The sequence below is a fragment of the Ovis canadensis genome, chromosome 3, assembly GCF_042477335.2.
Source record: "Ovis canadensis isolate MfBH-ARS-UI-01 breed Bighorn chromosome 3, ARS-UI_OviCan_v2, whole genome shotgun sequence".
Classification (NCBI taxonomy): Eukaryota; Metazoa; Chordata; class Mammalia; order Artiodactyla; family Bovidae; genus Ovis; species Ovis canadensis.
Window position 1 is genome coordinate 104,279,809 of NC_091247.1, and position 27,095 is coordinate 104,306,903.

General features: G+C 53.1%; 2 protein-coding genes across 3 annotated transcripts; one reads left to right on the forward strand and one right to left on the reverse strand.

Annotated features, from left to right (window-relative positions):
• Window positions 1-606: 606 nt before the first annotated feature.
• CIAO1 (cytosolic iron-sulfur assembly component 1) lies at window positions 607-7,492 on the reverse strand. The gene is made up of 7 exons (XM_069583949.1): window positions 7,139-7,492; window positions 6,077-6,225; window positions 5,516-5,627; window positions 5,317-5,405; window positions 4,871-5,072; window positions 3,712-3,799; window positions 607-2,914 (listed from the first exon to the last, which is right to left on the reverse strand). Exons 1-7 carry the CDS (start codon window positions 7,275-7,277, stop codon window positions 2,674-2,676), a joined length of 1,020 nt encoding a protein of 339 aa, XP_069440050.1. The 5' UTR covers window positions 7,278-7,492; the 3' UTR covers window positions 607-2,673.
• A 32-nt stretch (window positions 7,493-7,524) lies between these two features.
• On the forward strand, window positions 7,525-20,322 carry TMEM127 (transmembrane protein 127). 2 transcript variants are annotated; one of them, XM_069583951.1, is made up of 4 exons: window positions 7,525-7,745; window positions 8,169-8,486; window positions 17,069-17,233; window positions 17,918-20,322. In XM_069583951.1, the coding sequence occupies exons 2-4, from the start codon at window positions 8,243-8,245 to the stop codon at window positions 18,223-18,225; spliced, it is 717 nt and encodes a 238-aa protein (XP_069440052.1). In that variant the 5' UTR covers window positions 7,525-7,745; window positions 8,169-8,242; the 3' UTR covers window positions 18,226-20,322. The 2 variants fall into 2 exon arrangements, with proteins under 2 accessions (XP_069440052.1, XP_069440053.1); XM_069583952.1 differs by having other exon boundaries at window positions 7,594-7,745; window positions 8,173-8,486.
• The last annotated feature ends 6,773 nt before the right edge of the window (window positions 20,323-27,095 follow it).

Below are 27,095 nucleotides of genomic sequence, written 5' to 3' on the forward strand. Positions count from 1 at the left end.
GTTTTCTGGGAATATTGTTTTGTGTGTGTTAAGTCGTGTCTGACTCCTTGTGACCCCATGGACTGTAGCTCTCCAGGCTCCTCTGTCCGTGAAATTCTCCAGGCAAGAATACTGGAATGGGTAGCCATTTCCTGGAGAAGGCAATGGCAACCCACTCCAGTATTCTTGCCTGGAGAATCCCATGGACGGAGGAGCCTGGTGGGCTGTAGTCCATGGGGTCGCTAAGAGTCGGACACAACTGAGCGACTTCACTTTCACTTTTCACTTTCATGCATTGGAGAAGGAAATGGCAACCCACTCCAGTGTTCTTACCTGGAGAATCCCAGGGATGAGGGAGCCTGGTGGGCTGCCGTCTATGGGGTCGCAGAGTCGGACACGACTGAAGTGACATAGCAGCAGCAGCAGCCATTTCCTCCCCCAACCCAGGGGTCAAACCCACAATTCCTGCATTGGCCAGTGTATTCTTTGCCACTGAGCCACCTGAAAAGCCCCTTTTTAGGAATAAATGTGCATAAAACTGGAAGATGATTCTGATGGGTAATTTCCCTAGGTTGGCAATTTTCTAGTCTTAGGACCCCTCTACACTACAAAAATGAACCAAACAGCTTTTATCATTTGGGTTATAGCCACTGATGTTTATTTACTAGAGTAAACGCATTTTAAAATAACAGTAACTTAATTATGTTAACATTTTATAAAGAACAACTTCAAAAACAAATTCGGGGAGAACAGCATTTTACATTTTTGTAAGTCTCTTTCATGTCCAGCTTAATAAGACAGTTGGATTCTCACAGCTGTTTCCAAAACCTGTTGTGTGAATTGATGTAAAGCTGACTTCACACAGGTAGGAAGTTGGAAGAAGTTTCTAAACAGGCTTCTCAGGTAATAGGGGCTATGAGATAACTACGTCACTACACAGGTGGTAGTTTCTTAAAAGGTGATGTGGGTATGAAACCTTATCAATGAGCATACTTATCAAGAGCAACACTTGCATTAAAACCCACTTACCTCTCACACTTTTAAGGAGTCTTGCCCACGAGTGTCTTTGTAACATGCCTTAGTCATTTGGAAAATGCTCATTCACAAAATTATGCAAATCTTTCAAATGTTAATACACTTCATCATAAATCATGTGTTCCTATCACCACCAATCCCCGCAGAAAAGCCTAAGCATCGAGAAGATGTCAAGCTCCTGATGTCAATACGAGTTTTCACAAATTTGAATTTTTGCTGGAAAGCTTGTTTATCATTGGCAACACGATCAGTTTCCCTTGAAGTGACAGGCTCATTCCATTCATCTCCCAGAAAATGTCTCCCAAATAGCCAAGTCTAAACACTACAGTTTGCTACTTCTTCCAAGTAGAAATGGTTACGCCGTGGACACGGCTGATGGAGCACGCAACTGCACACCTGCTTTTCCTCAGGACAGCCTCACCTCCACGCGCAGCACGGCTACTGTACGCCGGCTTCCGACAGAGTGCTGTATGCCCAAGGGTGGGGATTAATGCAATTTATTTGTACTGGTTCTACTGAGGAGGCTTCTCAGTGGAGTCGGCAGTATTCTCACTGAGGGCAAGGCGTGGAGATGCAACTGCAGCATCTGGTGCCATCCCCTTGCTCTGGAGGTGCTGAGCTCTCTGCCTGCCCTGAAGCACTCTAGGGAAGCCCAGTGGCAGGCACATCTCGAGAACCACAGCTCTAGATACTGCCCCAGCTGTCTTCAGAATCTAAGGTCATGATTTCTGTGGTATGAAAGGCCATGGCCTTGAGGATGGTCCTCAAGTCAAACCCATTTGGCCGTGCCTGTCCGAGGACAGCCTGAGACCCCAGCGCCCCCGGCCTGTGCCCGTGTTTCTCTACCTCTCTTCAGCATTATTTCCCTAAGGGGCTGCTGCTTACCTCCACTATGGAAATCTAACAGGACAGACCAGAGTATTTAGGTACTGTGGTTCTTGAGAGGGCACATACTGTCCCTTTAGGATTTTTTTGCCCCTCGCCCAAGACCCAATTTTCACCCCCACCAAGAATGTATGACCTGTGGCCAACGGTAACTCCCTGCTGGGGTTGACATTCTCTCCATTTATTTCTCAGCACTCCCTCGCTGTCACCACAGCACCTGGCACAGAAGGTATGCAAGCGTTTCTACGGGAAAGCAGAGGGGTCTCTTATTCTAATAAACCTACATTAAGGAATTCATTTCAGTACTGACTGCATGTCTTAAACTCAAGGATTTACCCAGAAAATGGGAAGACAGGGCCTACTTCAGAGAAGGACTCGCCATGAAATTCTTTTAAATTGTGAATGTCCCTATAACATAAAATAGAACTTGGGACTTGGATAATTTTATAAAGCTTATAGTCTCAGAAAGGGCTGAGCTACATAAAGATATGATGATTATAAATAGTATACTTAACCTCTGCTCTCAAACTGAACACTGCCCTAAAGCAAAATCTGAAGTGCAACGCACAGATGCTCTGCAGCTCTTTACAAGGGGCTCCGTGTGAAGGAGGGGGAAGAGTGAATGGTCCGGTGGCCCTGAGCCTCTCCCCAAGTCTGAATGCAGGAGGGCCAAATAAAGGAAGGTCAAGGATGCTCCTCCTGGTCCTCTTGGGTGCTGGGGAAGTCTGAGGATGTTTTCTGGGGAAGCACAATTCTGTCCAAAGCCAAAGTGGCTCAGATGGCTTCAGACGGCTGATACTTCCAGAAGGCCAACTCTCCATCGTCACTGCAGGAGGCCAGAAGCCCCCGTTCCTTGGGGTTCCAGGCCACGCAGTTGACATCCTGGGAGTGGGCCTGAGGCACGTGGGCTGTCAGGGAGAAGGTGGGCTGCTGCGGGTCTGAGCCGGGATCCTCCTCAAACACGCGGATGGCGTCATCCCCACAGGCGGTAGCCAGGGCCCCTGTCAGCTGACACCTAGGGGGCGGGGGGAACGGCCATGAGCGTGCAGGTGGCTCCTCCCTCCCCACCTGGCAAGTCAGGGGCGAGGGGCTGGTTCTAGTCCCAAACTCGACGCAGCTCCAAGTCTCAGCCTAGAGCCTCTCTAACAAACATGTAGCTGCAAACATCACCCCAAGCTTCAAGTGCTGCCATCTAGGTTTCTTTCCACGTCATTAACCTAAAAACCTACATAGAACTGAACTGTACTTTTCTCACTTGGCACAAGCAGTTGCCCTGAAATCAAGTGTTCCTGACCGTTTTTTTTAAACTGATACAACAGGTCACTTAATTTTACCATACTTTTACTTGAGTCCATTTTTGCTATTTCCAAATGTTTGACAGTATAAGTAAAACTTAGATGCACGTCAACTTTTTCAGTTATTTAGGGTTATTTCCTAAGGACAGATTCTCAGGACAAGAACTGCCCTCTGACCGATTTTCCTATGTGAATGGTATGGCTTTCCTAGACTCCCTAAGGTAGAAGTTGTGTTACCAAACCATAAAACCCCAGCCATGAAGCCACAGTTTCAAGAATACATATTTCTGAATGGTTTGATGCTGTGGATGGTATGGAGCTACCCTCAGCCTGGGTCTGTCTGTCCCCTGCTCCTGTGAACCCTGGGCCAGCCAGTGCTAAACCAGCATGGAGACAGTCTAGCCTGATCTGATGACATGAGGGTGGCTGCTCTATATCCCCATGTATTCCCAAAGATGAAAGAGCGCCCTGACTTCCAGAAAATCTCTAGAATGGTTGGGTAGGGTGGAGGTCTTACCAAGCGACGTCATAAATGGTCCTGGAGTGGAAGCCTGACAAGGTGCAGATACACTTCCAGCTGGCCTCGGAGCCGCTGCACGCCACCCCTGTGTGACAGACTTCTCTTGAGCCTTGGGCGTATCCATGCCCTGGGCACCTCAGGCAGAACCTGCCCCACCACAGCAGAGACCCTAACTTGCCCTCCCCTATCCGCACATCTGAGGCCTCATGCTCACGCCTCTGTCCCCATCTGCCCTGATCTGCCTTAGACACTGCAGCCAGACTGGCATTTTCACAGCAGGATTCTGAGAAGGAGACGTCCTGCTCCTCAAAATCCCTTTTGCTACACACTATGTCTGACAACTTATCCTGCCTTTTTGGAGAAGACTCGAGAGTCCTTTGGATAGCAAGGAGATCTAATCAGTCAATCCTAAAGGAAATCAACCCTGAATGGTCATTGGAAAGACTGATGCTGAAGGTGAAGCTCCAGTATTTTGGCCACCTGAGGCGAAGAACTGACTCGCTGGAAAAGACCTGACACTGGGAAAGACTGAGGGCAGGAGGAGAAGGGGACGACAGAGGATGAGATGGCTGGATGGCATCACTGACTCAATGGACATGAGTTTCAGCAAGCTCTGGGAGATGGTGAAGGACAGGGAAGTCTCATGTGCTACAGTTCATTGAGTTGCAAAGAGTTGGACACGACTTAGTGACTAAACATCAGCTACCCAGCCCAACCTACCTTATTTCTCTCCAAACTCCTTATGCCCTATGCTCCATCTACCCTAAGAAAATCCCTGTTCCTGGTGTAAACCTAGGCCGCCTTTACTTTCAATGCCTTTGCTCACGTGGTCGTCTTTGCATCTAGAATTTCCGTTTTTTCTTTTGTGGCTATGTCTGGGAGCTTAGTTCCCTGACCAGGGATCAAACCAGTGCCCCCTGCATTGGAAGCATGGAGTCTTAACCAGCGGAAGTCACAGAAGTCTCTTCTTATGTTAAAAACTCCTTTCAGTCTGGATGAAACGGCCTCCCTTCCCCAGAGCCTCTCTGGACTCTTCCAGCACTCTCCCTGGAGTCCTCCCATGCACATTTATGAAGGGCCCAGCTTTCTGGGACTCATCCATGTGTCTCAGCCCCTCAGCAGAGATGGGTCTTTAGCTCCTAGGCTGGGCCCTCACCTTGCTCGTTGCCTGGAAGATACTGGCGCCAGATGCGCACGGTGCGGTCGTCACTGCAAGACGCCAGGCGCTGGCCACTGGGGTCAAAGGCCAAGCTCCACACGGTGGACTCGTGGCCTTCGAGGGTGGCGCGGCACACCCAGTCATCCTCTTCCTCCCGGTAGAGCTTCACTGTGTCGTCATAGCTGGCGGAGGCCAGCAGCTGTGGGGGAGGCCAAGGACAGCGCAGTAAGTGTGTGTAGGGCCCGGGAGTGTCTTCGGTTCCAAGACTTCTCCCTCCCGGGACAGGACAGTCCCAGGGATGTGCTTTTATAAAGGGACTCACTGACATCTTCTGGTCACAGACAGAGATTCCTGGGAAAGCCAGGTTGAGGCTGAAGAGCAGAAGGCGGCTGGGTACAACCCTCCACGTTACATTACTTCCCACCGAGATAGCCGGCTCTTACCTCCTGGCTCGGGTGCCAAACCACATGCTTGACATCCTGTGTGTGGGAGTTGAGGACACTGACACACTCATACTCATCCTCTTCATCAACTGTGGAGGAGAAAAGAAGGGGGCACACAAGCTGACCGTCAGGGACACAGGGCGGGGCGCGGAGATCGGGTGGCAGGCTCTCCAGTGCACCTGGAGGGATCTGGACTCACCTTCCCAGACCCACACACTCTTGTCTCGGCTGCAGGTGGCAAGGAGGTTGCCAGACGGAGCCCAGGCCACTGATTTGACCTCATTTTCATGGCCCTCCAGAGTGGTTACACACTGCGAACAGTGAAGAGGGACAGGAATCAGTGCCAGCTAAGACCCCTGTGGTCCTTGCAAGTCCAGTCCCACTGACCCAGGCTGGCTCAGGTTCCTAAACCAGGAACATCCCTGGTGGTCCAGTGGTTAAGAATCAAAACTGCCAGTGCAACGCACACAGGTTCCAACACTGGTCCCCAGGAAGACTCCGCATGCCCTGGAGCAACCAAGCCCGTCCACCACAACTACTGAAGCCCAGGAGCTCTGCAGCCTTCACTCCAGAACAAGAGAAGCCACCACAGGAAGCCCATGCACCGCAACAAAGAGTAGCCTGCACTTGCCACAACTGGAGAAGGCCCACGCAAAGCAGCGGAGACTCAGCACAGCCAAAAATAAACACTAGAATAAAAAAAGTTCCTAAACCAGCCCTGGGGATCAAACAGGCAACAATCCTGGTCCCATCTATTTACCTCAAAGTCATCCTCATTCTTCTTCCAAATGCAAGTGGTGGCATCAAAGCTGGCCGAGGCCAGGTAATTTCCGCATGGAGACCAGGCCACCTTCCGCACGGTGCGCTGGTGGCCTTCACAAAGGACAGATTTGCAGACCCAGCTGTCACCTAAAAACAGAGGACAGGTCAAGTTCTGGAGCTGGGCCCACAAGAATGTACTGAAGCAGGAGCCATGCCATTGGGTAACAGGGTCCAGCATCAGAGCCCGGCTGGGAGGCGGAGCTCAGCAAAGTTACAGAAAGCTGGAGGCATCCTTCTGAAACAAATCTGAGGAATCACCCTCCTGATTTAACATTGTTAAGAGCACCTACATGTGTGTGTGCGTGTGCGCGCGACCGCCCTAAGTCACTTCAGTCACCTCTCACTCTTTGCGACCCCATGGACCACAGCCTGCCAGGCTCCTCTGTCCATGGCATTTTCCAGGCAAGAATACTGGAGTGGGTAGCCATTCCCGCCTTCAAGGGATCTTCCTGACTCAGGGATCCAACTGGCCTCTCTTGTGTTGGCAGTCGCCACCTGGTAAATGCCCTTGGGATAAAATTTAAACTTCTTCAACTGTTGCAAATTATTTTGAAGCCTACTTTCTTCCTTCTCTTCTCATTTTCCTGCCTCAGCAACTATCACAATTTCCCTAACAGTTTCAGTCTCTATTGACTCTCTCTATTGGAGAAGGAAATGGCAATCCACTCCAGCACTCTTGCCTGGAAAATCCCATGGACAGAGGAGCCTGGAAGGCTACAGTCCATGGGGTCGCAGAGAGTCGGAGACGACTGAGCGACTTCACTTCACTCACTATTGACATTTTAGCTTCTAGTAGTTGCTGACTCCTTCACCGGAAAACCCATTCTCAAAGTGGCTAAGGTTCAACTCGAAGAGAACCCCTCCATCCTCTCCCTCGGCCCGTGACCCTCGTCCAGGGTCTGCCTGCCCCGCAGGCTGCGTACTCCCCGAGACTGGCACCCACATCAAGCGCAAGGAGACCCCTTGGCGGCAGGGGTCGTGCAGCCGGATCGGGGCTTACCCTCCCTGCCCCAGATTCGGACGCTGCGGTCGCCACCGCACGAGGCCAGCAAGGTTCCCGCGGGGTTCCAGGCCAGGAACCAGCAGCGGGAGTCCGGGTGCGCCAGGATACGGCTAAGCAGCACCAGCGAGTCCTTCATGGCTGCCCGGCGCAGGAGGAGACAAAAATGAGCAGAGCCAGCCGCTCCGACAGCGGTTCTCACAGAGCAAACCCCCTCGCGCCCGACTGCCAGGGTCCACCCTGGAAACGAAGCGCCCGCTGCTTCGGCTGCGCTGCCTTCTGGGAGTTGTAGTCGTTCTTTCCCCACCCCACTCCCCCAGCCGCGGGTCCACCTCCAACGAACAGCATCGCGGCACGGCCTGGAACTACCAGTCCCATGAGGCCTTGCGCAGGGAGCCGGCGGCGCGCCCGGGCTGTGTCGCGCGCTGGGAACGGGGCGGGGAGCCGGAGGAGGCGGGGTCAGAGGTGGAGGAAGCCGGAAGTGGATCGGGCCGGGGTCTGTCCGGGCGTTGCGGGTTTGGGCCCTGAGATCGCTCGGGTCGGGGTAACTGAGGAGCCCGTGACCGGGACGGAGCGACGCCATACCGGCACTGAAGCCTGCTGACTGGTGAGGATCAGAAGTCGCTGAGGGGTGGGTCGTATCTGGGCAGGGATCGCACCGCAGAGCGCCGTTCCCAGATCCTGGTTCCCCGATCCTTGCGGCCCAGCTTGGCCCTCCGCCCCTGGGCACCTTCTGGCCAGGACCCCGAGTCCGGCTCTTTCTTCCACCAGTAACGGATACCTCCGCCCGAGCCCCTCTCCCTACTGTATTCTGCCGAGGTCCAGCGGGCCCCCAGCCCTCTCTGGGTCTTCGTCCCGCACCTCCGCAGCTCCACTCCAGGGACCCCGTCCCCGCCCCCCGAACCTCTGCAGCTCTCCAGTCTCTGCTCGGCCCTTGGTCCCACCCCCATCCCCTGGGGTCGGCCCTGACCGCCTTCCTCCAGCCTCACCTGCTACGAACCCAGTACGTTGCTCTCCTCCCCCTGGACAGGCAGGCTCTGTGCGCCCCGCGGAGGTCGGCGGCTACCAGCAGCGACCGCGGAGCGACGGCGGGCGGCCCCGGACATGTACGCCCCCGGAGGCGCAGGGCTGCCCGGCGGGCGCCGGCGGAGGAGCCCGGGAGGCAGCGCTCTGCCCAAGCAGCCGGAGCGTAGTCTGGCCTCGGCCCTGCCGGGTGCCCTGTCCATCACCGCGCTGTGCACCGCGCTCGCCGAGCCTGCCTGGCTGCACATCCACGGTGGCACCTGTTCCCGCCAAGAGCTGGGGGTCTCCGACGTCCTAGGCTACGTGCACCCGGACCTGCTGAAAGGTGAGGGCGCTGCGCGCCAGCCCTCTTCTTTCTAGGCGCCCGGGCCTCCTTGGCAGGGTGCGGACCGGAGCTGAGATAGCCTGGGGTAGGCACCTGGTTGAAGGAAACAGCCCATTGCTGCCTGATGTTCTTGCCCACCAGGTGGCTCTGTTTGGGGTCCGGCCCCTTATTAATTCTGATGTTATTCAGCCAAGCACCCACTCCTCAACGCCATGGTAATCTGGACTGCTATTTTCGGCTTCTGCTGGGGGAAGGGCGCAGTATATCAGAGAGAAGATAAGGGTGCTAGGCATCACAATTACCTGTCTCCTTCTAAGGAGCCCGAGATACAGGAAGATTTTTTTTGTTGTTTTTTTGTCGGGGGGTGGGGTGGTCAGCTTGAGAAAAAGGAACTTTAAAATACGGCCAGATTTTAAAGATGTTTGTGAGTTCTGCAGTCTTTGGATTGTTGTTAGAGAAAAGGGGAGTCTACGGTATTTTCAATAACCAGAAGTCAGTTCCATTGCCACCCTCAGTAAAACAATAGGAATTTGGCCCGTGGAACCCTCACAAGTGTGAGGGAATGAGGTAAGGTTGCTTTGTTCATTATGGTGCTTCCTGGGCAGGGAAGCAGAAGAAAGAGGAACCAGACCATCATCTTTACTGGATGCAGGGGAGGTCTGTAGCCCATCCTTCCCAGCCCTCCTCTCTGGTGATGAAGGTACAGGCTGTGTGGTGTGGGGGCAGTATTGCACTGCCTGATTTTTACAGGGAAAGTGGTCAGTGGATTGCAAACAACCCTGATTAACAGCAGAGTTCATTACCCCCAAGGCCTTTTGAACCATTCCTGAAGGTTTTCTCCTTGTGCCACTCCTGGCTGTAATTCATTCCAGATGTGTGTTGCCCCATTGTCTGTTTAAGGATTCATGTTGCCTGGGGTTTGGTGAAAAGGTCAAGTTCTCTTTGAGTGCCTTGGATCATACACCACTTGTGCAGGTCAAGGCTGAAAAACTCTGTCCTGTGGCCTAATGTTATCTTTCTCTGAGAGTTCTCTCGCTGGTTTGCATTTCTCTTGAGTTTTCAAAGCTTTTGGATGATTTTGTAGAGAACAGGATGGGGGCTTCTGGTTTGTTTCCAGATATCACTGTGATGATAACTTTCACTGTGTTGGCTCACTAAGACCTATGGGCTTCCCTGGTGGCTCAGATGGTAAAGAATCCACCTGCAATCCAGGAGACCCTGGTTCAATTCCTAGATGGGGAACATCCCCTGGAGAGGGAAAGGGCAGCCCGCTCCAGTATTCCTGCCTGGGAAATACCATGGACAGAGAAGCCTCACAGGCTACAGTTCCTGGGGTCACAGAGAGACACGACTTAGCAACTAACACTAACACTTACCCACTGGATGGAGACCACGTGCTATGCAGCTTTCTCTGTGGCAAAAAGCCCATCAAGCTTGAGTCGAGTCAGGGTGACTTTTCTGGTAGCACGCTCCTCAGAACTTGCCTTCTTTGAGGCACAGCTGCCACTTTGGGCTGCTTCATCCACACCTTGGCAGCTGATGCCCTTGGTGGTCAGTATTTCAAGTGCTTGATGTCGTATCAAAACCGGGAGTGTGCGTGCATGCTCAGTTTTGTCCTACTCTTTGTAACCCCATGGACTGTAGCCTGCCAGGCTCCTCAAGAATACTGGGGTGGGTTGCCATTTCCTTCTCTAGGGAATCTTCCCGACCCAGGGATCGAACCCGAATCTCCTGCGTCTTCTCCAGTGGCAGGCGGACTCTTTACCGCTAGCTTCCTGGAAAGCCCCCAAGCTGAAAGGGAATTCATGATGCCGCTCTATTTCAGGTTATTCCTAGGAAGGCTTCTAAAATTCCTGCAATGGAGGGAGGGGCCCATCTGATTCCATGTCTTCATTCCAAAGGTCCAGGAAACTGTGTCTCGGAGAAGTGAAATGACCTCTGCAGGGGCACACAGCAGGGAATGGCAGGGTTGAGTGCACCTCACTTTTGGCACCAGTGTGAAGTGATGCCGTCTCGTTTACGTTTGCTTTCCTCCAGCTGTCATAAGCAACGGCCTCATGATGGCTTATCCCACTTTGGCCCACATCCTTGTCAAAGGCACATCAGAAATAAATTCTTGGTTCTGTTCTCCTTTGTTCACACACGTATCTACCTTTTCGGAGAAATTATCCAAGCTGGATTTTGTCTTTTATAAGGCAGGTCGCCTTCACCTTCACATGGTGCCTGCCTGTCCATGTGTTTAGGGCTCTCAGCCCACGAATGGTTTCAGCCTGGTCTTCCTTGGTCTCCTCCACCATTGCAAGCTGGGAGCGCTTGGTGTCCTGTAACAAAGCTGACAGTGCTGCCTCGTGAGCTGTCACAGAAGGTGGTAAAGGATCTGAAGGTCCCTGATTGCTTCTCTTCTTCTTCTTTGTCCGTGCTTAGTTGCTCAGTCGTGTCCGACTCTTTTGTGACCCCATGGACTGTAACCGACCAGGCTCCTCCATCCCTGGGATTCTCCAGGCAAGAATACTGGAGTGGGTTGCCATTTCCTTCTCCAGGGGATCTTCCCAACCCAGGGATTGAACCCAGGTCTCCTGCGTTGCAGGTGGAGTCTTTACCTTCTGGTCCACCAGGGAAGCCCCCTTCTTCTGTGTACCAGTTGGCTTTTGGGTGCCTGCTGGGCCTTCAGTCATTTGCTACTCTGTAGGGCTGTGCCAGGCCTCAGGGTCTAGCAGATATCCTAGTGTGGAAGCCTGGCTATTCCCCATCTCAGGAGAGGGCAGAGCTGTGGGGTACAGGCCTCGTGCCTGTAGGCGCTTCCAGAGGGAGGGCAGACCCTGCCAGGTCTCTGCAGGTGATGGGGAGTGGAGCGGGCCAACAGGCTTTGGCATGATGCCTTTCCGTTTCTTGGCCCCTTGCCTGAGTACCGGGCATCGCGCTAAGCACCCTTCATGCCTGGCTGTGGTGTCACCTAGACGACTTCTTTATTTGGTAGGTGACTGTCCTCACCCCCGCCGTACGCACACACACTCGCAGGTCTTGGGCCCAGGCTGGTCTCTTGCTGAGGGGCACCCAGCTGCTCCGAGTGGCACGGACTCCACCCTCACCGCTGCGCCTCAGTGCACACTAGACTGTTCCTCCATCCGAGCTGTCCCGGGCCTCTTACTTCCCCATTCTGGCCGAGTTTTTCCTCACAAGCCCAGCAAAACTACGCTTTTTATTCCTCTTCCCCTCTCACTGCCGGGCTGAGTCAAAGCCCATCATCCTTCCTCATTCCCAGAGCCCTGAAGGCTTTTACAAAAGCCGCGGCTCAAAAGATCCTGTTGGGAATTCCTCTGCTCCCCAGGGCTGCCCCCTTCTCACACAGCTCTTCAGCCTGGGACAAGGGGCCCCCAGAAGCCATTCCTTCTGAGCCTCAACCCCTCTCTGCCCCTCAAGTGCGCCTAGCAAGGGGGCAGCAGGGACCACAGGTTCAGGAAGCATCTCTGGAGAATAAGGGAGTGTAGGATGTGAAGTCGAGGGAATCACGATTGACAGCAAGCCATGGGAAGGTCAAGGGCCTTCTGGGAAGGGCCGGCGTGTCTGAAGGGTGGCGGCCAATGCAGCTGGCGTTTCCAGATCCTGTAGGGGCGTGTCCTTGCAGGCAGCTTGGCCAGGATCCTTGGGATCTGCGGGACGACCCGGCCTGGCACTGGAGGGCCCTCTTGGAGTCTTGTGTCAGAAGTCTTGTCTGGAAGCTAAAAAGTCAAGAGTAGGGTGCAGCTGTATAAAGTGGGTGGATGAATGCTGGAAGGACTGACTCAAGGACGCCAGTGAGGGGGGAATAGGAGAAGGAACAGAAGGGAGCTGGCGAGACGCCACTAGTGGCTTCCTGCCTGCTGCCTCTCTGGGTCAGGAGGGGATGAGAGCCGTGGGCAGGTAGACAGGAAGAGCAGGGGCCTTCCAAACAAATCCAGCCCAGTGACTCACCAGTGACCTTGGGCAAAGTCAGGTCTGTGGGATCCTATTACACAGCAGCTGCCTTCTTCCCCAGTCGCTGGAGGGGACAGGCAAGCAATGGTTACCGAAGTAAACAGGCCACAGCGCAACTGGAGCACCGGGTGCGTTCAGTCTGATCAGGGCGTAGTGCGTGCAGCGCTGGTGGAATTTAAATTCAGCTCCACCTGCCATTTCTCTTCACAAATAAAATAACATACACACAGCATTTGAGGATGGGCTTCTCTTAGGCAGCCCTCTCAACAAAGCAGATATTCATTGCAGGGGAGGAGAGAAAGAGACATTGAGATCCCGACCCCAGGAGAGCCTGAGCAGGGTTCTAAGCAGGGCTGGCGTAACGCTGCCTGTCTCTGCTGTGTGCTCTGAGACCCTCTGTTGAGAGCACACCGGGGACGTGGGGCAGGGTTCTCGGATATCTATCAGCATTACTCCAAGGGAAGTTCCCATTTGGCTTTCCCCCTTGACCCGGAAGGTTTGCTCAGAACTTTGGAGTGGAGAAAGGCATAAGGCAGTCAGGTGAAAACAAAACCTATTTGAGCTGTGGGTGCAAAGCCCCTTCTCTGGGCTGTGTCATCACCCCTGTGGCGCTGATCCTCTAGCCCCCACTGGCTGAGGTGCGTGGATGGGGCAGTTCCTGGTGTTGGCAGGAAAGGCAGCCAAGGAAGACACTGCTGTGGCCGCCCAGCACAGAGGGAGTGGGGCTGCTCCTTCCTGGCACTTTGGGGTCTGGCTGCCCTCAAGGGCCCCTGTGCGGATGGCGCAGGTGTTATTGCTTCCATTGACAGGTGAGCAGGCAGATGTGAAGGGCAACTTGCTCGAGGTGATGCGTAACCTGTGGTGGGACTGAGACTGGGTGCCCAGTTTATATGTCTTCTGCTTTTTTTTTTAAATTTCTTTATTTGGCTGCACCAGGTCTTAGTTGCAGCATGCAAGTCTTTTAAGTCGTGGCATGTGGGATCTAGTTCCCTGACCAGGAACTGAACCCAGGCCCCCTGTGGTGGGAGCTCGAGGTCTTAGCCACTGGGCCACCAAGGAAGTCCCCTGCCTTCTGCTTGTAAGAGTCAAGACTCTGGCCTTCCCTGATGGCCCAGTGGAAAAGAATCCACCTGATCCCTGATCCGGGAAGATCCCACCTGCCATGTGCCACAACTACTGAGCCTGCGCTCTGGAGCCCGGGAGCTGCATCTGCTGAAACCCAAGGCCTTAGGCCCGTGCCCTGCAACACGAGAAGGCTCTGCAATGAGAAAAGCCCAGGCGCCACAACTCAAGTAGCCCCTGCTTGCTACAAGCAGAGAAAAGCCCACACATGGCAATGAAGACCCAGAGCAACCAAAAATAAATAAATAAAATTACACAGTATATGTATTTTTTAAATTAAAATACCAGCTCTGATGGTTGCTGAAGCTTAGATCACACCCAACAGGTTTGGCCCAATAATTCCCAGGAGGAGCTCCATTTATCGCTTAACAACCCAAACCTTTTTGGCCTACAAGAGATTTCACGCTCCAGCTGTTTCCATAGTGAGCTCAGCGGCCACTGGTGCTGACGGGGCTCTGCCAGCATCCACGGTCCCTTTTGACTTCTCACTCAAATCCAGCTCTTCAGGATTTGATCGATTAGCTCCACCGGGGAAATGTAAAGCGGCTGACTCTGGTGCTTGGTGATGGTGAGCATCACAGTGCAAGGGAGCCTGACACTGGTTTGGAGCCTAGCTCTGTGCTGTGTGTGACCTGCAGGAAGTCACAACCTCCTGGGGCCTCTGAGTCCTCAGCTGAACCAGATGATGAATCCCCTGGAGTGGAGTGAGGCTTAACAAGATAACATTTGCCGCACCTATGTGCACAGGCAGGCATGCCTGGAGGGAAACACAAGAAACTGCCAACAAGGTTGTCTCTCAGAGCTTCCCTGGAGGTCCAGGGGTTAAGACGCTGCACTTCCACTGGAGGGGGCTTGGATTCAATCCCTGGTTGGGGAACTAAGATCCTGCATGCCATGTGGTGTGGCCAAAATAAAATTAAATTTAAAAAAAAGATGTTTATCTCTTGGGAGGGGCATCTGTGGAAGTCTTCCTTGTGACTGAAATAAGGATATTCTGAAACATACGACCCCTGGACGTGTGTAAAGGATCCTTGACATTGTAAAAGGATGCTAATATATGGACATCCTGTAGTCACTGTGCCACCAAAGAAAGGATCTCTGAAGCCTTGGGTGTTCCATTTTTCAGTTAAAACTAGTTGTTAAATTAAAACCGAGTAGCACAATTAAAGCATCGCTCAGAGGGCCTGGCCATGTTGAGTAATGTGGGAGGAATCTGAACTCGGCCTGCTGCAGAGCAGAGTGTGATGTAAACCCTTCCACCCTGCCGCTCAGAAGTTATTCTTGGAGACACTAGAAGAATACTTGCGTCCTGCCGGGTCCCTGCCGTGTGCTATGTGGACCCCCAGAACTGTGGCATAGAGCTTGTAGCAACGTTCACAGTGTAGCCAGGACACAGCCTGTCTCTGGGAGCTTTTGTTTCAGAGAGGCCCTGTGGGCTTCTAGACTCCTTCAGGCCCTCAGGGCCAGATTAAATGAAGGCTGGGCCTTGTTGCTGGCAGAGCTTAGGCACAGGCCGCCTCCTGGCAGCAGGCGATCACCCAGGCTGGATGAGTGGGCTCCAAACAGATGGTCAGCTGACATGAGAGTGACAGATAGCTCTGAGGGCAGCTTGGCAGGTGACCTGAAGCCAGATCAAGGCATATGAGTCACGTGGGCTCGGCCAACATCTGCCTGGCGAATTCTGTGCCTGAGGCAGAAGTATGCGCTGTCGCAAAGGCCCAGGGCCCCTGGGTATCTGGTCTGGTTCTTCCGTGTGGGAGGCCAGGCCTCAGTCCAGGTGACCCCATGAGGCTAGTCAATGGCTGGTGATTCGAGGCAGCTTGACTGAGCTCAGGTGCCCTCCCCAGCTTTTGAGCTCTTCCTTTGGATCCAGTGTTTCCTGGATTGTAAGGCTCAAGCCGCCCGTGCCGCTTGTGGCATTTCAGATTCCCAGGCCCTGCTCCAAACCAAGAGCTCAGATCCTCTGCAGCTTGGGCACATGCTCTCAGCCAGCACTCTGCTGTTTCTCTGTGCACCTGAGCGGGATAACCACCATCCCACAGCCTGTTGGCCTGAGATCCAAACTCAGGAAAGGAGTGGACAGTGTAAATCTCGTCAGCCCTTTTCAAAATTTTCCAAATCCATTTTGGTGATCCAAGGTCTAAATAAAAGAAGAGCTTGCTGGTGGCTAAATAGGGGAAGTTAAGGCCCATTTTCTCCTTTTTATCAAAGCTTAAAATGATTTCTTTTCGGATCAGCCTTTATCCTGTCTGTCTCTAGAACTACAGCAAGTTGTGTAGATATCAAAGGGAGCTGACAGTGCAGTCTAGATGGAATAAAAAAATTTTTTTTTTAAAGAAAGCAAGAACGATATTAAAGTCCCAGAAGAACATGTAGGTTGCTCGCTGTGTCTGGTGTGCGGTTGTCGTCCTGGGGTCTCTCACCAGGACCCTGGGGACTCCTTACTCTTTGAACGTTGGATCTCCTGTTTTAGCGTCTTCCTTTTTCTTGGTCCCTTCCCTCGTTTTTGCTAGAGCGAGCAGCCCCCAAAGGCTTTGCCCTCATTTTAGAAGGTATTTGGTGCTGTCAGTTTCCGAACCTTTCATGCTTTTGTGGTATAAATCTGATTGCTTCTTAGTTTTCCCATTTCTGGGTTATATAAAAGGAGGTCCAGTCTACCAGCTTTCCCCGCGTATTTAGTTCTCGCTTGTAATTCTTTGGTTCTCTAAACTGCTTCAGCTTCTTTTTTATTTATGTACTTGTTTTGGCCACCCTGTGTGGCATGTGGGATCTTAGTTCCCTAACTAGGGATCAAACCCCTGCCCCCTGCAGTGAAAGCACAGAGTCTTAACTGCTAGACAGACAGGGAAGTCCCTTCAGTGTCTTTTTGAGTGAAAAGGGGGACGAATGAGTGACTGGATAGAGATTGGACTCAAGTGGGACTCTGGCCCTGTCCCTTTGGCTGTCTCAGCTCAGAAGTCAAGGGGCTTCTCCTGCCAGCTGGAAGCACGCTTTCGCAGAATGGGTTAGTGTGTCACATTAATTCTCAGGGTCTTTAAAGATGATTAGAAGAGCGTGGCAAGTACAGTTAACCCTGAACAACAGTGGGGTTAGGAATGGTGACCCTCCCAGCAGTTGAAAATTGTGTATGATTTATGTAATTTATAGTTGGCCTCTGGATCCGTGATTCCACATCTCAGATTTAACCAACTCTGATCATATAGTACTCTTGAGAAACAATCCACATATGAGTGGACCCTCGTATTGCTCAAGGGTCCACTCTCCACTGAAGTGGGGTGCTGCGCTTGGACTGGTCCCGATGGGGAGTGGGGAGGACTTGAGGCTCGTGGGAGCAGTGACCCAGGGGTCCTGTCTGCTAATAGAGGGTCCGCCCCCTTCTCTGCAGACCCCCCTGGGTCCTCTCCTAGCTCTCCTGGACTGTGGTGTGGGGAGAACTCCTCCCAGGTGGGGACTTCCTGCCCCAGGGTGTTCCCGGGAGCCCTGAGGATTTGGTTCTTCCCCTGTAGACTTCTGCATGAATCCCCAGACAGTCCTGCTCCTGCGGGTCATTGCTGCCTTCTGCTTCCTGGGCATCCTGTGCAGCCTCTCTGCGTTCCTTCTGGATGTCTTCGGGCCCAAGCACCCCGCCCTGAAAATCACCCGTCGCTATGCCTTCGCCCACATCCTCACGGGTAAGCCCAGGCCACTTCCAGTGCGGGAGCGACTGCCACGGGGCCGGGGCATCCTGTCTGGAGTTGCAAGTGGGGACCGAGGGCTTTCCACGCGCAGACAGGTCCTATTGCTCGTTCCAGCTCTGGCCTTTCACAGAGCACTGGGGTGGCAGGGCAGACCCACTCGGCCGAGCTGGAGGGAGCAAATGTTAGAACTTCTAAGAACTGTCATCATTCTCCAAGAACGGGATCTGAAGCTTGGCTGGGCTCATGGGGCCCAGAAGGAGCCAGAGAGGAAACACTGTGTCTCCCCAAAATGCATGGTCTTAGATTCCCTCTCCTCCCCATTCCTGTAGACCAGGCTGCTCTGCTGGTAAAAGGCTTCTCTCGTCCCTCATGACGGGGCTGCTGTGTTGATTTGACTTGGGTTAGTACTGACTCCGGATACCTATTCCTCTTAGGCATCCAGTGACCTCCAGCAGGCCTAGTAGCCCAATTCCAAATTCTTAAGACAGAGAGAATCTAGCCGGCCTGGGCAGGGTCAGGCCTCTGTCCCCCACCCTGGCCATATAAGCTCCCCGGCACAGGGTGTGGAGCCAGGCAGGTCCTCTGAGAGTTGGGTTTGGGTGGGAAGGCTGCAGCCGGTTCCTCAAGCATCCAGGCTGCGGGGTGCCTGCTAACCCTCTTTTCCCCTTGTCCCCCCAGTCCTGCAGTGTGCCACAGTCATTGGCTTCTCTTACTGGGCTTCCGAACTCATCCTGGCCCAGCAGCAGCAACATAAGAAGTACCACGGGTCCCAGGTTTACGTCACCTTTGCTGTTAGCTTCTACCTGGTGGCTGGCGCTGGCGGGGCCTCCATCCTGGCCACAGCGGCCAATCTCCTGCGCCACTACCCCACAGAGGAGGAGGAGCAAGCGCTGGAGCTGCTCTCGGAGATGGAAGAGAACGAGCCCTACCCGGCAGAGTACGAGGTCATCAACCAGTTCCAGCCGCCCCCGGCCTATACACCCTAGTGCCCACCGTGGGCTTTGGTCCTGGGCCGCCCTCCCCACTCGACAGCGCCGCCCCCACCCAGAGGTGCTCCTTTTCCCAGCAGGTCTCACTGGTAGGATCCTGACTACCACCACCAACCTTCCCCGGGAGAAGCTCTACTTTAGGGCTGTTCCTGGATCCCCGCTCTCGAAACCTGGGGTTCACTGACTTTAGATAACACACTCTTTTCCCTCTTGAACCTGCCTCTCCCTCCACGGTCACTGGTCATTACCAACCAGGGACGGTCATACACGTTCCCCCCTTTGTGGGCCTGATCTCTGAGGCTGAGGTTTTCCCTGGGGTGCTGTTGACAGTGGACAGTCCCTGATGGAAGAAGCATCCCTGGAGCCCAAGGGAAAGGGGACCATGCCCCGCAGGCTCGCCTCATAGCTGTCCCCATATGTGCCCCAGCGGTAACTCTGGACTGAGCCCCTCTCCCGCCCCTTCTGGGAAAACCCAGCACGGGGCCGCCCGCTCTGTGGATTTCTCTGCACTTTAGTCTTTGGACTGCCCATCACATGGGTCCTGTATTTGCGGGAAGAAGGGGTGGCCTCCAGGAAGCAGAGCACGTGCCCGCCCCGCCCCATCCCTGGCTGGTGCCCCGAGACCCGGTGGGGACAGTGGGTCTCCTGAGGCCCGGAAAGGACCAGTGTGACAAGGGCCGCATCTCCCCAGCCCCATCACCTCTTAAAATGTGAGTGGTTTTAAAAGGGAAAAACAGCCAAGCAGCACCACCAATACTCTCTTTTTAAACTAGTGACGAGAACGTCATCTGTTGATCCTGTTCCTTCCGGCCCTGCAGTGTTTGGGGCCGCTGTCCCTTCCAGTCCCTGGCCGCTGCTCCCTGAATCTCTCCTGGCAGAATGCAGCCCTCCTCCATCCCTCCCTCCCTCCCTCCCCGTGACCGTGGCTCCTGGGGGCCTTCCTGTGGGACCCAGAGCTGCATCGTTGCCCGGCGGCAGGCTGAGGACTGTGGCCTGGCTGGCTGGCCAGCGTGGTGCTCCTCAGAACTGCAGCGCTGAGACATAACCTGGCCTCCGTGTAGAAACAGGGGCTGCAGCAGGGCAGGAAGCCTACTGCCCTCCACATAGGACCACAACCAGGGGACCCCTGCCGCCTGAGGCGTTGGAGCCGCCTGGTCAAGATGAGCAGACCTGCCTGTGTCCTTCAGGCTCGGCGGGTCCCCTGGACTGTGACTCGGGGCGGCGGCTTGCTGCACACCCCCTCCCCTTCTTGAACGTGCTCTGGTCTCATAGTGCGCTACCAGCTCTTTCTTGCCTGGCCGTCACCGGCTGTGCTGTTTGCCACACATGGCCCTGGATCAGCTGAGTTTTCTGCCCTGAGACCTAGGGCATCAAGTGGGAGAAACCTGAGCGCTTCGGTGCGGATCCAGATGGCCACGCTTCTTGGGAATCAGTGTCCAGGGTTGAGCAGAAAAGCACACAGATCTTCGTGTCCTTCACAGGCCATAGAGTAAGACTGGAGAACGGACACCATTGTTGACCTGTGGCTCGAAGGGACTGTCATGCCCCTTGTCCTTCCGTGGCCAGGCTGCCCAAGGGGGTCTGGACAGATGTCCGTGTGGGCGGTGAAAGCCGTGCCTGTGCCTGAGTGAGCGGCCTCCTGGGGCTCAGTGTGATGCCAAAGCGTCCCACGGTGACTCTTCTGGACTCTTCTCAGGCAAGAATGTGTGACACCTAAGCACAGCCATGCAGCTCAAACCAGTCTCATCTTGCTGTAACGTGCGAGCTTGTCTTTGGAAGATTTCCAGGGCGCGGACAGCTCTCTCTGACCCTGGGGGTCTGAGCTGGCAGACAGGAGACCGGGCACTGAACACGCATGCCAAAGTGACCGGTCATCTCACGAGGACCCACTCCCAGGACCCTGTGAGCCATTCCACGTGGTTCAGATTCCAGTTTTTATTCGCTCCCCAAGCCTCCAGCCTTTCTTTCTCTTTTCCCTTGCCCTCCTGACACTGATAGTTGTCATATAAATGCCCCTGGTTGTGTTCTTTTTTTTTTTTCCTAGAAAAAAAAAATTAAAAAGCAAAACAAAGCAAAAAAGCCAGAAACCACGAATAAGAATGCAGTTGCCAATGGCTCCCTGTCATTTTTCTGTCCCAGTTTCCCCAATTTGGTTTGCTCCCTGCCTGCTGGAGAAGCAGGAGAAATTGCAGAAGGGAGTTCCCTGGCGGTCCAGTGACTGGGACTCCACGCTTCCACGGCAGCGGGCCCAAGTTCAGTCCCTGGCCAGGAGGCTAAGATCCTCTGGGGCATGGCCACACACACACACACACACACACAAATTGAGGAAGTGTGCCACAGTATTTAAAAGGTTAGAGGGAACTGGAACCTGCGTGCTCTGTGCGAGGCGTCCGCACCTAAACAGCCCTCTAACCCTGACAACTTCCACCCCGAGGTTCCAAGGCTGGGAACCAAGGATGCCTCCCCCCAGGTCTTGACTGCAGACCCTGAGCCCTTCCCTCTATACCCCGTGAGCTGCAGAAGAGCATGGCTTCACAAGTCCAGCCCTTGTGTGCACAGACTTCAGGGCCAGGACTTGCAGAGGAAGATGCACGTTCTTTAGAAGCCATGGAAATCCCTGAGGGCTCCCCACGTTCCCTTTATCCATTCACAGTGACAGCTGGAACCTGGGCCCCAGTGTGCATCACAGTGACAGAGCTCAGGGCTCCCTGGAAGGAGCAGCCCACTTGGCCTTTTTATTAGTATTATTATTATTATTACTGGGGAGAGTACACATGTCTCTCAGGAGCTGGGAATGTGTTCTTCTCTCATTGCATTTCAGACACTTAATGAAAGGTGCTTTGCATAAAAAGCACTGTTTAGTCTCCGTGAGTGAAATGTGATGACATTCAGAGGCCGTTCACCAAAGATTTTACATTCTTAGTCTAGGAGATGGACTCGTCCCTGGAAAGACAAGTAAGTGACTAATGGACAGCTGGGGAAGTGCCGGCCCAGAGGGGAGGCTGGATGAGGCAGCTTCGTGTGAGGGGGTGTTGGAAGTGGGGTGGGGGGACTGCTGCTGAGGGAAAGCACCGAGGAGTAACTGGCAGCCCGGATGTGGTGAGAAGAGGCCAGAAAGGCATGGGGGCCCATTGCAGGGGCCAGGAGCAGTGGGAGCCCTGGGAGGATTTTGTGAAGAGAAAAGAGGGTTTATCTGAATGACTGGTGATGGAAGGAGGGTCAGCCTGGCAAGTGGGAGAATCTGAGAGCATGCGGAGGCCGGGACCCTGAAAGGCAGGGCCCCCGGGGTAGGGAACACGGGAGCCCCAGTTCCTGCTGACCCATCACAGCTAGAAGGCTGTGTGTGTGAGGTGAAGGGCAGCAAGGAGAGGACTTGGGACAAGAGGAAGAGGCTGTTGCATCTTGTGGGAGAGCAGTTTACTCAACTAGAAAGTTTCCAGCTGACATCTTGCCCACAGGTGTCTCAGCCACTAAATGGGTCACAAGCTTCTGTCCCCACCAAGGCCCTCCTACCCAGCTGTCAGGAAGGCAGAAACCTGGCAAGGGGCACTGGATGCCCCTCGAGACTGTAGGCTCAGCCTTGAGACAGAAGCGCTTGTAGAGACAGAGACACTTAACATGGTCCTTGAGGAATGGGTAGGCTTTCCTGAGAGAACGCGGTAGTCAGCAGAGAGGGACAGGGCTTTTAGGGAACAGTGAGCTGGTGTTCTGAGACGGCCACAGAGGGGGCTGGTTAGTGGCTGGACCCAGCCTGTGTGGGTCTGGAACGTTAACCTTATTGTCAGAACATGGTTGCAAGATACCAAACCCTTAACACAGAGCCATCGTAATTAAATGGAATTTGTTGGTTCCATAACTGAAGGGTGACTTGGCTGGATGACTAGGTGGCTGGTGACTGTGTGTGTGTTAGTTGCTCAGTCGTGTCCGACTCTGCAACCCCACAGACTGTAGTCTGCCAGGGATCCTCCAGACAAGAGTACTGGAGTGGGTTGCCATTTCCTCCTCCAGGGTATCTTCCCGACCCAGGGATTGAACCTGGGTCTCCTGCACTGCAGGCAGGTTCTTTACCATCTGAGCCAGCAGGGCTGGTGGCGAGGGGACTCAGACAATGACGTGGAGGTGTGATTGCTCTCCATGCCTCTGCTCCGTGCTCAGGCAGTCTCCCTCCAACGACAGTGAAGACGGCAGCCGCAGGTGCACACTAACCTCTTGTTTAAAGACCAGGATGAGTCTCTCTTGCCCATCCGAGATCATGGCCCTTCCCCTCCAGTGTGGCTGAGGGTTTGGAGCTCTATCCAATGGTTGGATGGGGATGGTGACATTTGGGATCTTGGGTTCAGCAATGGCACCACAGTGCTGGTTGGCATGTATGAGGCCTACCCCAGGGAAGAGACCCTTGCTGGCACCAGCCTACACAAGATGAAATGCCTGGAATCGCCCCCGCCCCCTGGCCCCCAGCCCTCCTGACGGACACTGCGACAGGTGGCCACCAGCCAGCTCTGCTCTCTTGCAGAAGTTCTGTGCGTCCCATCTTCGAACAGGGCTGAGCCTTGAAATCAGGCTGGCCCACACTCAGACAGGCCAACGGCCTGGATCACCCCGGCTCTGTTCTCAGGAAGTTACTTTCCCTTCTCTCTGATGCTCTGCCCTGTTCTTTCAGCTCCACTCCTGGGTCCACCTGGCTTCTGACTTTCCCAACTTTGTTCTTGTCTACTTTGAGCTCAGTGCTCTGCTTGAGTAGTGCCTGGCACCCCTGAAGACACACACTGCCTGCTTGCATCCAGCTGTTTGGGGGAACCACCTACCTCACCCCAGTCCCACCCCAGTGGGATGGGGAGGGAGCAGGCTCCAGGGCACAGGCAGGGAGCTGACACCATGCGTCACCGGGTTGTGTGCATTTCTGCGTGAATAACTCAGAGGTCCTGAAATGCCATTCTGAAGGAATGATGCCTTCTTTGACACATGTTCAACAGCTAATACACATGTCTGTGTGGTGGGTTTCCATCCCCTAACCTGGGACCTACGTACTTCAGAAAGATGATGAGAAATTGGAGAGAGTCAAGGTAAGCATCCTACATGGATGAAAGACTGGGAGAAAAATAAACAGCTCTAGAAAAAAGGATGCAATAACAATCTGCATCCTGTGAGGAGATAGTTACCAAGGAGATGTGTGACCTTTGGGACTTCCTCGGCAGTCCAGTGGTTAAGGCTTTGCCTTCTACTGCAGGGGGTGCAGGTTCCATCCCTGGCCAGGGAACTGAGACCCACGTGCCACATCTTGTAGCCAATTAAAAAAAAAAGATGTGGGACCTTAAAAGGGTTTCCCTGGTGGCTCAGACAGTTTAAGAATCTGTTTGCAGTGCCGGAGACCTGGAGTTTGATCCCTCGGTCAGGAAGATCCCCTGGAGGTGGGAAAGGCAACCCACACCAGTATTCTTGCCTGGAGAAGTCCATGGACAGAGCCTGGTGGGCTACAGTCCATGGGGTTGCACAGAGTCAGCACTGCCCTCTGGGACTCAGTTTCCTTATCTGTAAATGAGAAGCAGAACTGAATAGCTTTAATGTTCTTGTCATCCTAATCTCCAGCTTCCTCAGAAGGAGGTGCCACCTTCTATATCCACTCTGGGGGAATCAAGACAGAATGACTTTGAATGTACTTTAAAAAAAAGTATGTACATTTAAAAAATGTACATTAAAAAAAAACAAACCTGTTTTGAAAAAAAATGTGCACTTGCTGAAAAGTTGCAAGGATGGGACAAGGAATTCCCATATACCTTTCAGCTAGATGTACCAAATGGCAACATTCTTGTCATATTTAATTTTTATTAAGATAAAATTAACACACCTGACTTCCCAGGTGGCCCAGTGATAAAGAATCCACCTGCCAATGCAGGAGATGCAAGAGACATGGGTTCAATCCCTGGGTCGGAGTGATCCCCTGGAGAAGGGGATGGCAACCCACTCCAGTATTCTTGCCTGGAGAATCCCATGGACAGAGAAGCCTGGCGGGCTACAGTCTGTGGAGTCCCAAAGAGTCGGACATGACTGAAGTGACTAAATGGCAACATAATTCACATACCGTGAAATGCACCCTCGTGAAGTATAATTCGGTACTTTTTAATATATTCACAAGGTTATGCAATCATCACCACTAATTCCAGAACATCTTTATCACCCCCCCAGAGAAACCTGTGGCTATCAGCAGTCACTTCCCATTCCTGTCCCTGCCCCAGCCCTTTACAGCCACTAATCTCTTTTCTGTCTCAATGGATTTGCCTGTTCTGGACATTTAGTGTAAGTGGGCTATGTGTCCTTCTGTATCTGGTCGGGAAGATCCCCTGGAGAAGGAGATGGCAACGCACTCCAGTATGCTTGTCGGGAAAATCCCATGGATGGAGGGACCTGGCAGGCTACAGTCCACGGGGTTGCAAAGAGTTGGACACGACTGAGCGACTTCACTCACTCACTCTGTCACTCAGCACAGTGTTTTCAAGGCTCATCCATGTTGTAACATATGGCACGCCTTCACTGATTGGTGTGGCGAGTGTTCCACCATAGTTACTCACCACGCTTGGCTTATCCATCAGTCAGGCAAGGGACCCAGGTTTCTGGTTTTGGCTACTGTAGATAGTGCTGCCATGCACATTTCTGTCCAGGCCTTGCTGTGAGCATGTTCTCAGCCCTCCTTTATGCATGCCTAGGAGAGGAACTGCTGGGTCACGCTGACTCTCCTGCTGAAGACTTTGAGGAACTGCCAGGCTGTTTTCTAAAGTAGCCACACCATTTCATATTCCTATCAGCAACATATGAAGTTTCTAATGTCTCCACATTCTCGCCAACACTTGTTTTTCCTTCTTCATGTTGAAACCTCTTTTCTGATATTACCTAAGTTGAAAAAATGACTCAAAATTCAAATTGGTCATGCAAGAAAGGAATTTACTGGCTGAGGACCAGGAAAGTCAAGTAATGCAGTGAATTTGGGGCTCCACGGGGGCTCTCTGGACCACCTCTCTCCCTCTCGGCCCCACTCGTTTCCCAGCCGGGCTTTTCCCTGATGGTGATACAGGGACCGGCTAGCTTCAGGCATTCCTCCGAGCACCAAGTCCAGCTGAAGACACAGCGAGCTTTTCTTTCCTGCCATTTACAAATGTCTCAGGGTTCACGCTTCAGGACCAGGGTTCACACTCCTGGCCAGGAGGACTGGATGCCCTGACTGGCTTGGTCGAGGGTCACTCGTCAAGCCCCGATGCTGGGAATAGGATCATATGAATGAAAGGAAGGAGGGGTAGGGAGGGGTGGTTCCATGAGAAGGAAACCAAAGTATCTCACTAAGAGAAGGTGGGATGGAGGCTGAGCAGCTGAGACACAGTGGTTCCCAGAAATGGAGAGGATGCTGAACTGGTGATCTGCATGCTGAACTTTCCCTCCCCTGCAGGGTCAGGCTCCATTCCTCAGCACCCCTGTCCAAAGTCCCCTTGAGCACCCTCATGACATGGCCTCCTCATTGTTTGTTTCCGTGTCTGCCTCCAGCTTTTCACCTTATTCATCTTTGTTTCCCCAGCTGATCTCGAGTGTCTTCTCTGAGATCTTCTCAGCTGGGAAGGGAAGGGAAACCCAAGTGATGGAAGGTCATTCTAGAGTTACAACAAAACAGTGCAGTGGGAATTCAGAGAAGGGCAAGATGATGGGGTCAGGAAAGCTGTACTAAGGTGTCTCTGCGGGTCTAAGGAATAAAGGAGTGGCCAACAGAGGCCAAAATATCTCCTTTATTACTGGTAGAGAGGCTGAGTTGGAGGATATGGTTTTAGGTTTGTTTGCTAAGTGGGCTGTTACTACAGATCCTGTAATGAGGCTAACTGACCCACTCAGTCAGGGCAGCAGGAGACCAAGAGAAAGCCTGCCCTGGCCCTTGAGCTCTGGAGGGTAGAGCCTCGTCAGCAAGAGCAGTGGGGTTCTGTACAATGCAGGCAGCTCACTTCCAAGACGAAGGAGGGGTGGGCTGCCCGATGCATGCCCAGTGCCCCTCTTTACCCCATACCTCCACCACAACAGGCAGCTTTACGGACTTTGAAAATTTGTCTTTATTTTTTTTTTTTGGCTGTGCTGTGCAGCATGTGGGATCTTAGTTCCTTGACTAGGGATCAAACTCAACCCCCTGCATTGGAATCTCAGAGTCTTAACCACTGGGCTGCCAGGGAAGTCCTCAGAATGGTCATCTTTTACTTTCATTGAAGGTAAATAAAGGGGTAGAGACAGGACAGGAATATGACCCCTAGTGGAGTTCCTTGCACATGGAAATAAACAGGTAAGTTTTCCTAAGGTGGAAATGGCCTTATGGAAGGTGGTATTTAAGATGGTCTACTGGGTTCGTGAAAAGGAAGTAAAAAGCCTCTTGATGAAAGTGAAAGTGGAGAGTGAAAAAGTTGGCTTAAAGCTCAACATTCAGAAAATGAAGATCATGGCATCTGGTCCCATCACTTCATGGGAAATAGATGGGGAAACAGTGGAAACAGTGTCAGACTTTATTTTGGGGGGCTCCAAAATCACTGCAGATGGTGACTGCAGCCATGAAATTAAAAGATGCTTACTCCTTAGAAGAAAAGTTATGACCAACCTAGATAGCATATTCAAAAGCAGAGACATTACTTTGCCAACTAAGGTCTGTCTAGTCAAGGCTATGGTTTTTCCTGTGGTCATGTATGGATGTGAGAGTTGGACTGTGAAGAAGGCTGAGCGCCGAAGAATTGATGCTTTTGAACTGTGGTGTTGGAGAAGACTCTTGAGAGTCCCTTGGACTGCAAGGAGATCCAGCCAGTCCATTCTGAAGGAGGTCAGCCCTGGGATTTCTTTGGAAGGACTGATGCTAA

What these genes read in the sequence shown, in the direction of transcription:
- TMEM127 (XM_069583951.1), top strand. Translation starts at nt 8,243, where the DNA reads ATGTACGCCCCCGGAGGCGCAGGGCTGCCCGGCGGGCGCCGGCGGAGG. An exon ending in GCACCCGGACCTGCTGAAAG is followed by an intron (nt 8,487 to 17,068) that starts GTGAGGGCGCTG and finishes CTTCCCCTGTAG; the next exon opens with ACTTCTGCATGAATCCCCAG. An exon ending in CTTCGCCCACATCCTCACGG is followed by an intron (nt 17,234 to 17,917) that starts GTAAGCCCAGGC and finishes TTGTCCCCCCAG; the next exon opens with TCCTGCAGTGTGCCACAGTC.
- CIAO1 (XM_069583949.1), bottom strand. Translation starts at nt 7,277, where the DNA reads ATGAAGGACTCGCTGGTGCTGCTTAGCCGTATCCTGGCGCACCCGGAC. An exon ending in GAGTGTGTGGGTCTGGGAAG is followed by an intron (nt 5,406 to 5,515) that starts GTGAGTCCAGAT and finishes TCTCCTCCACAG; the next exon opens with TTGATGAAGAGGATGAGTAT. An exon ending in TTTGGCACCCGAGCCAGGAG is followed by an intron (nt 5,073 to 5,316) that starts GTAAGAGCCGGC and finishes CCTCCCCCACAG; the next exon opens with CTGCTGGCCTCCGCCAGCTA.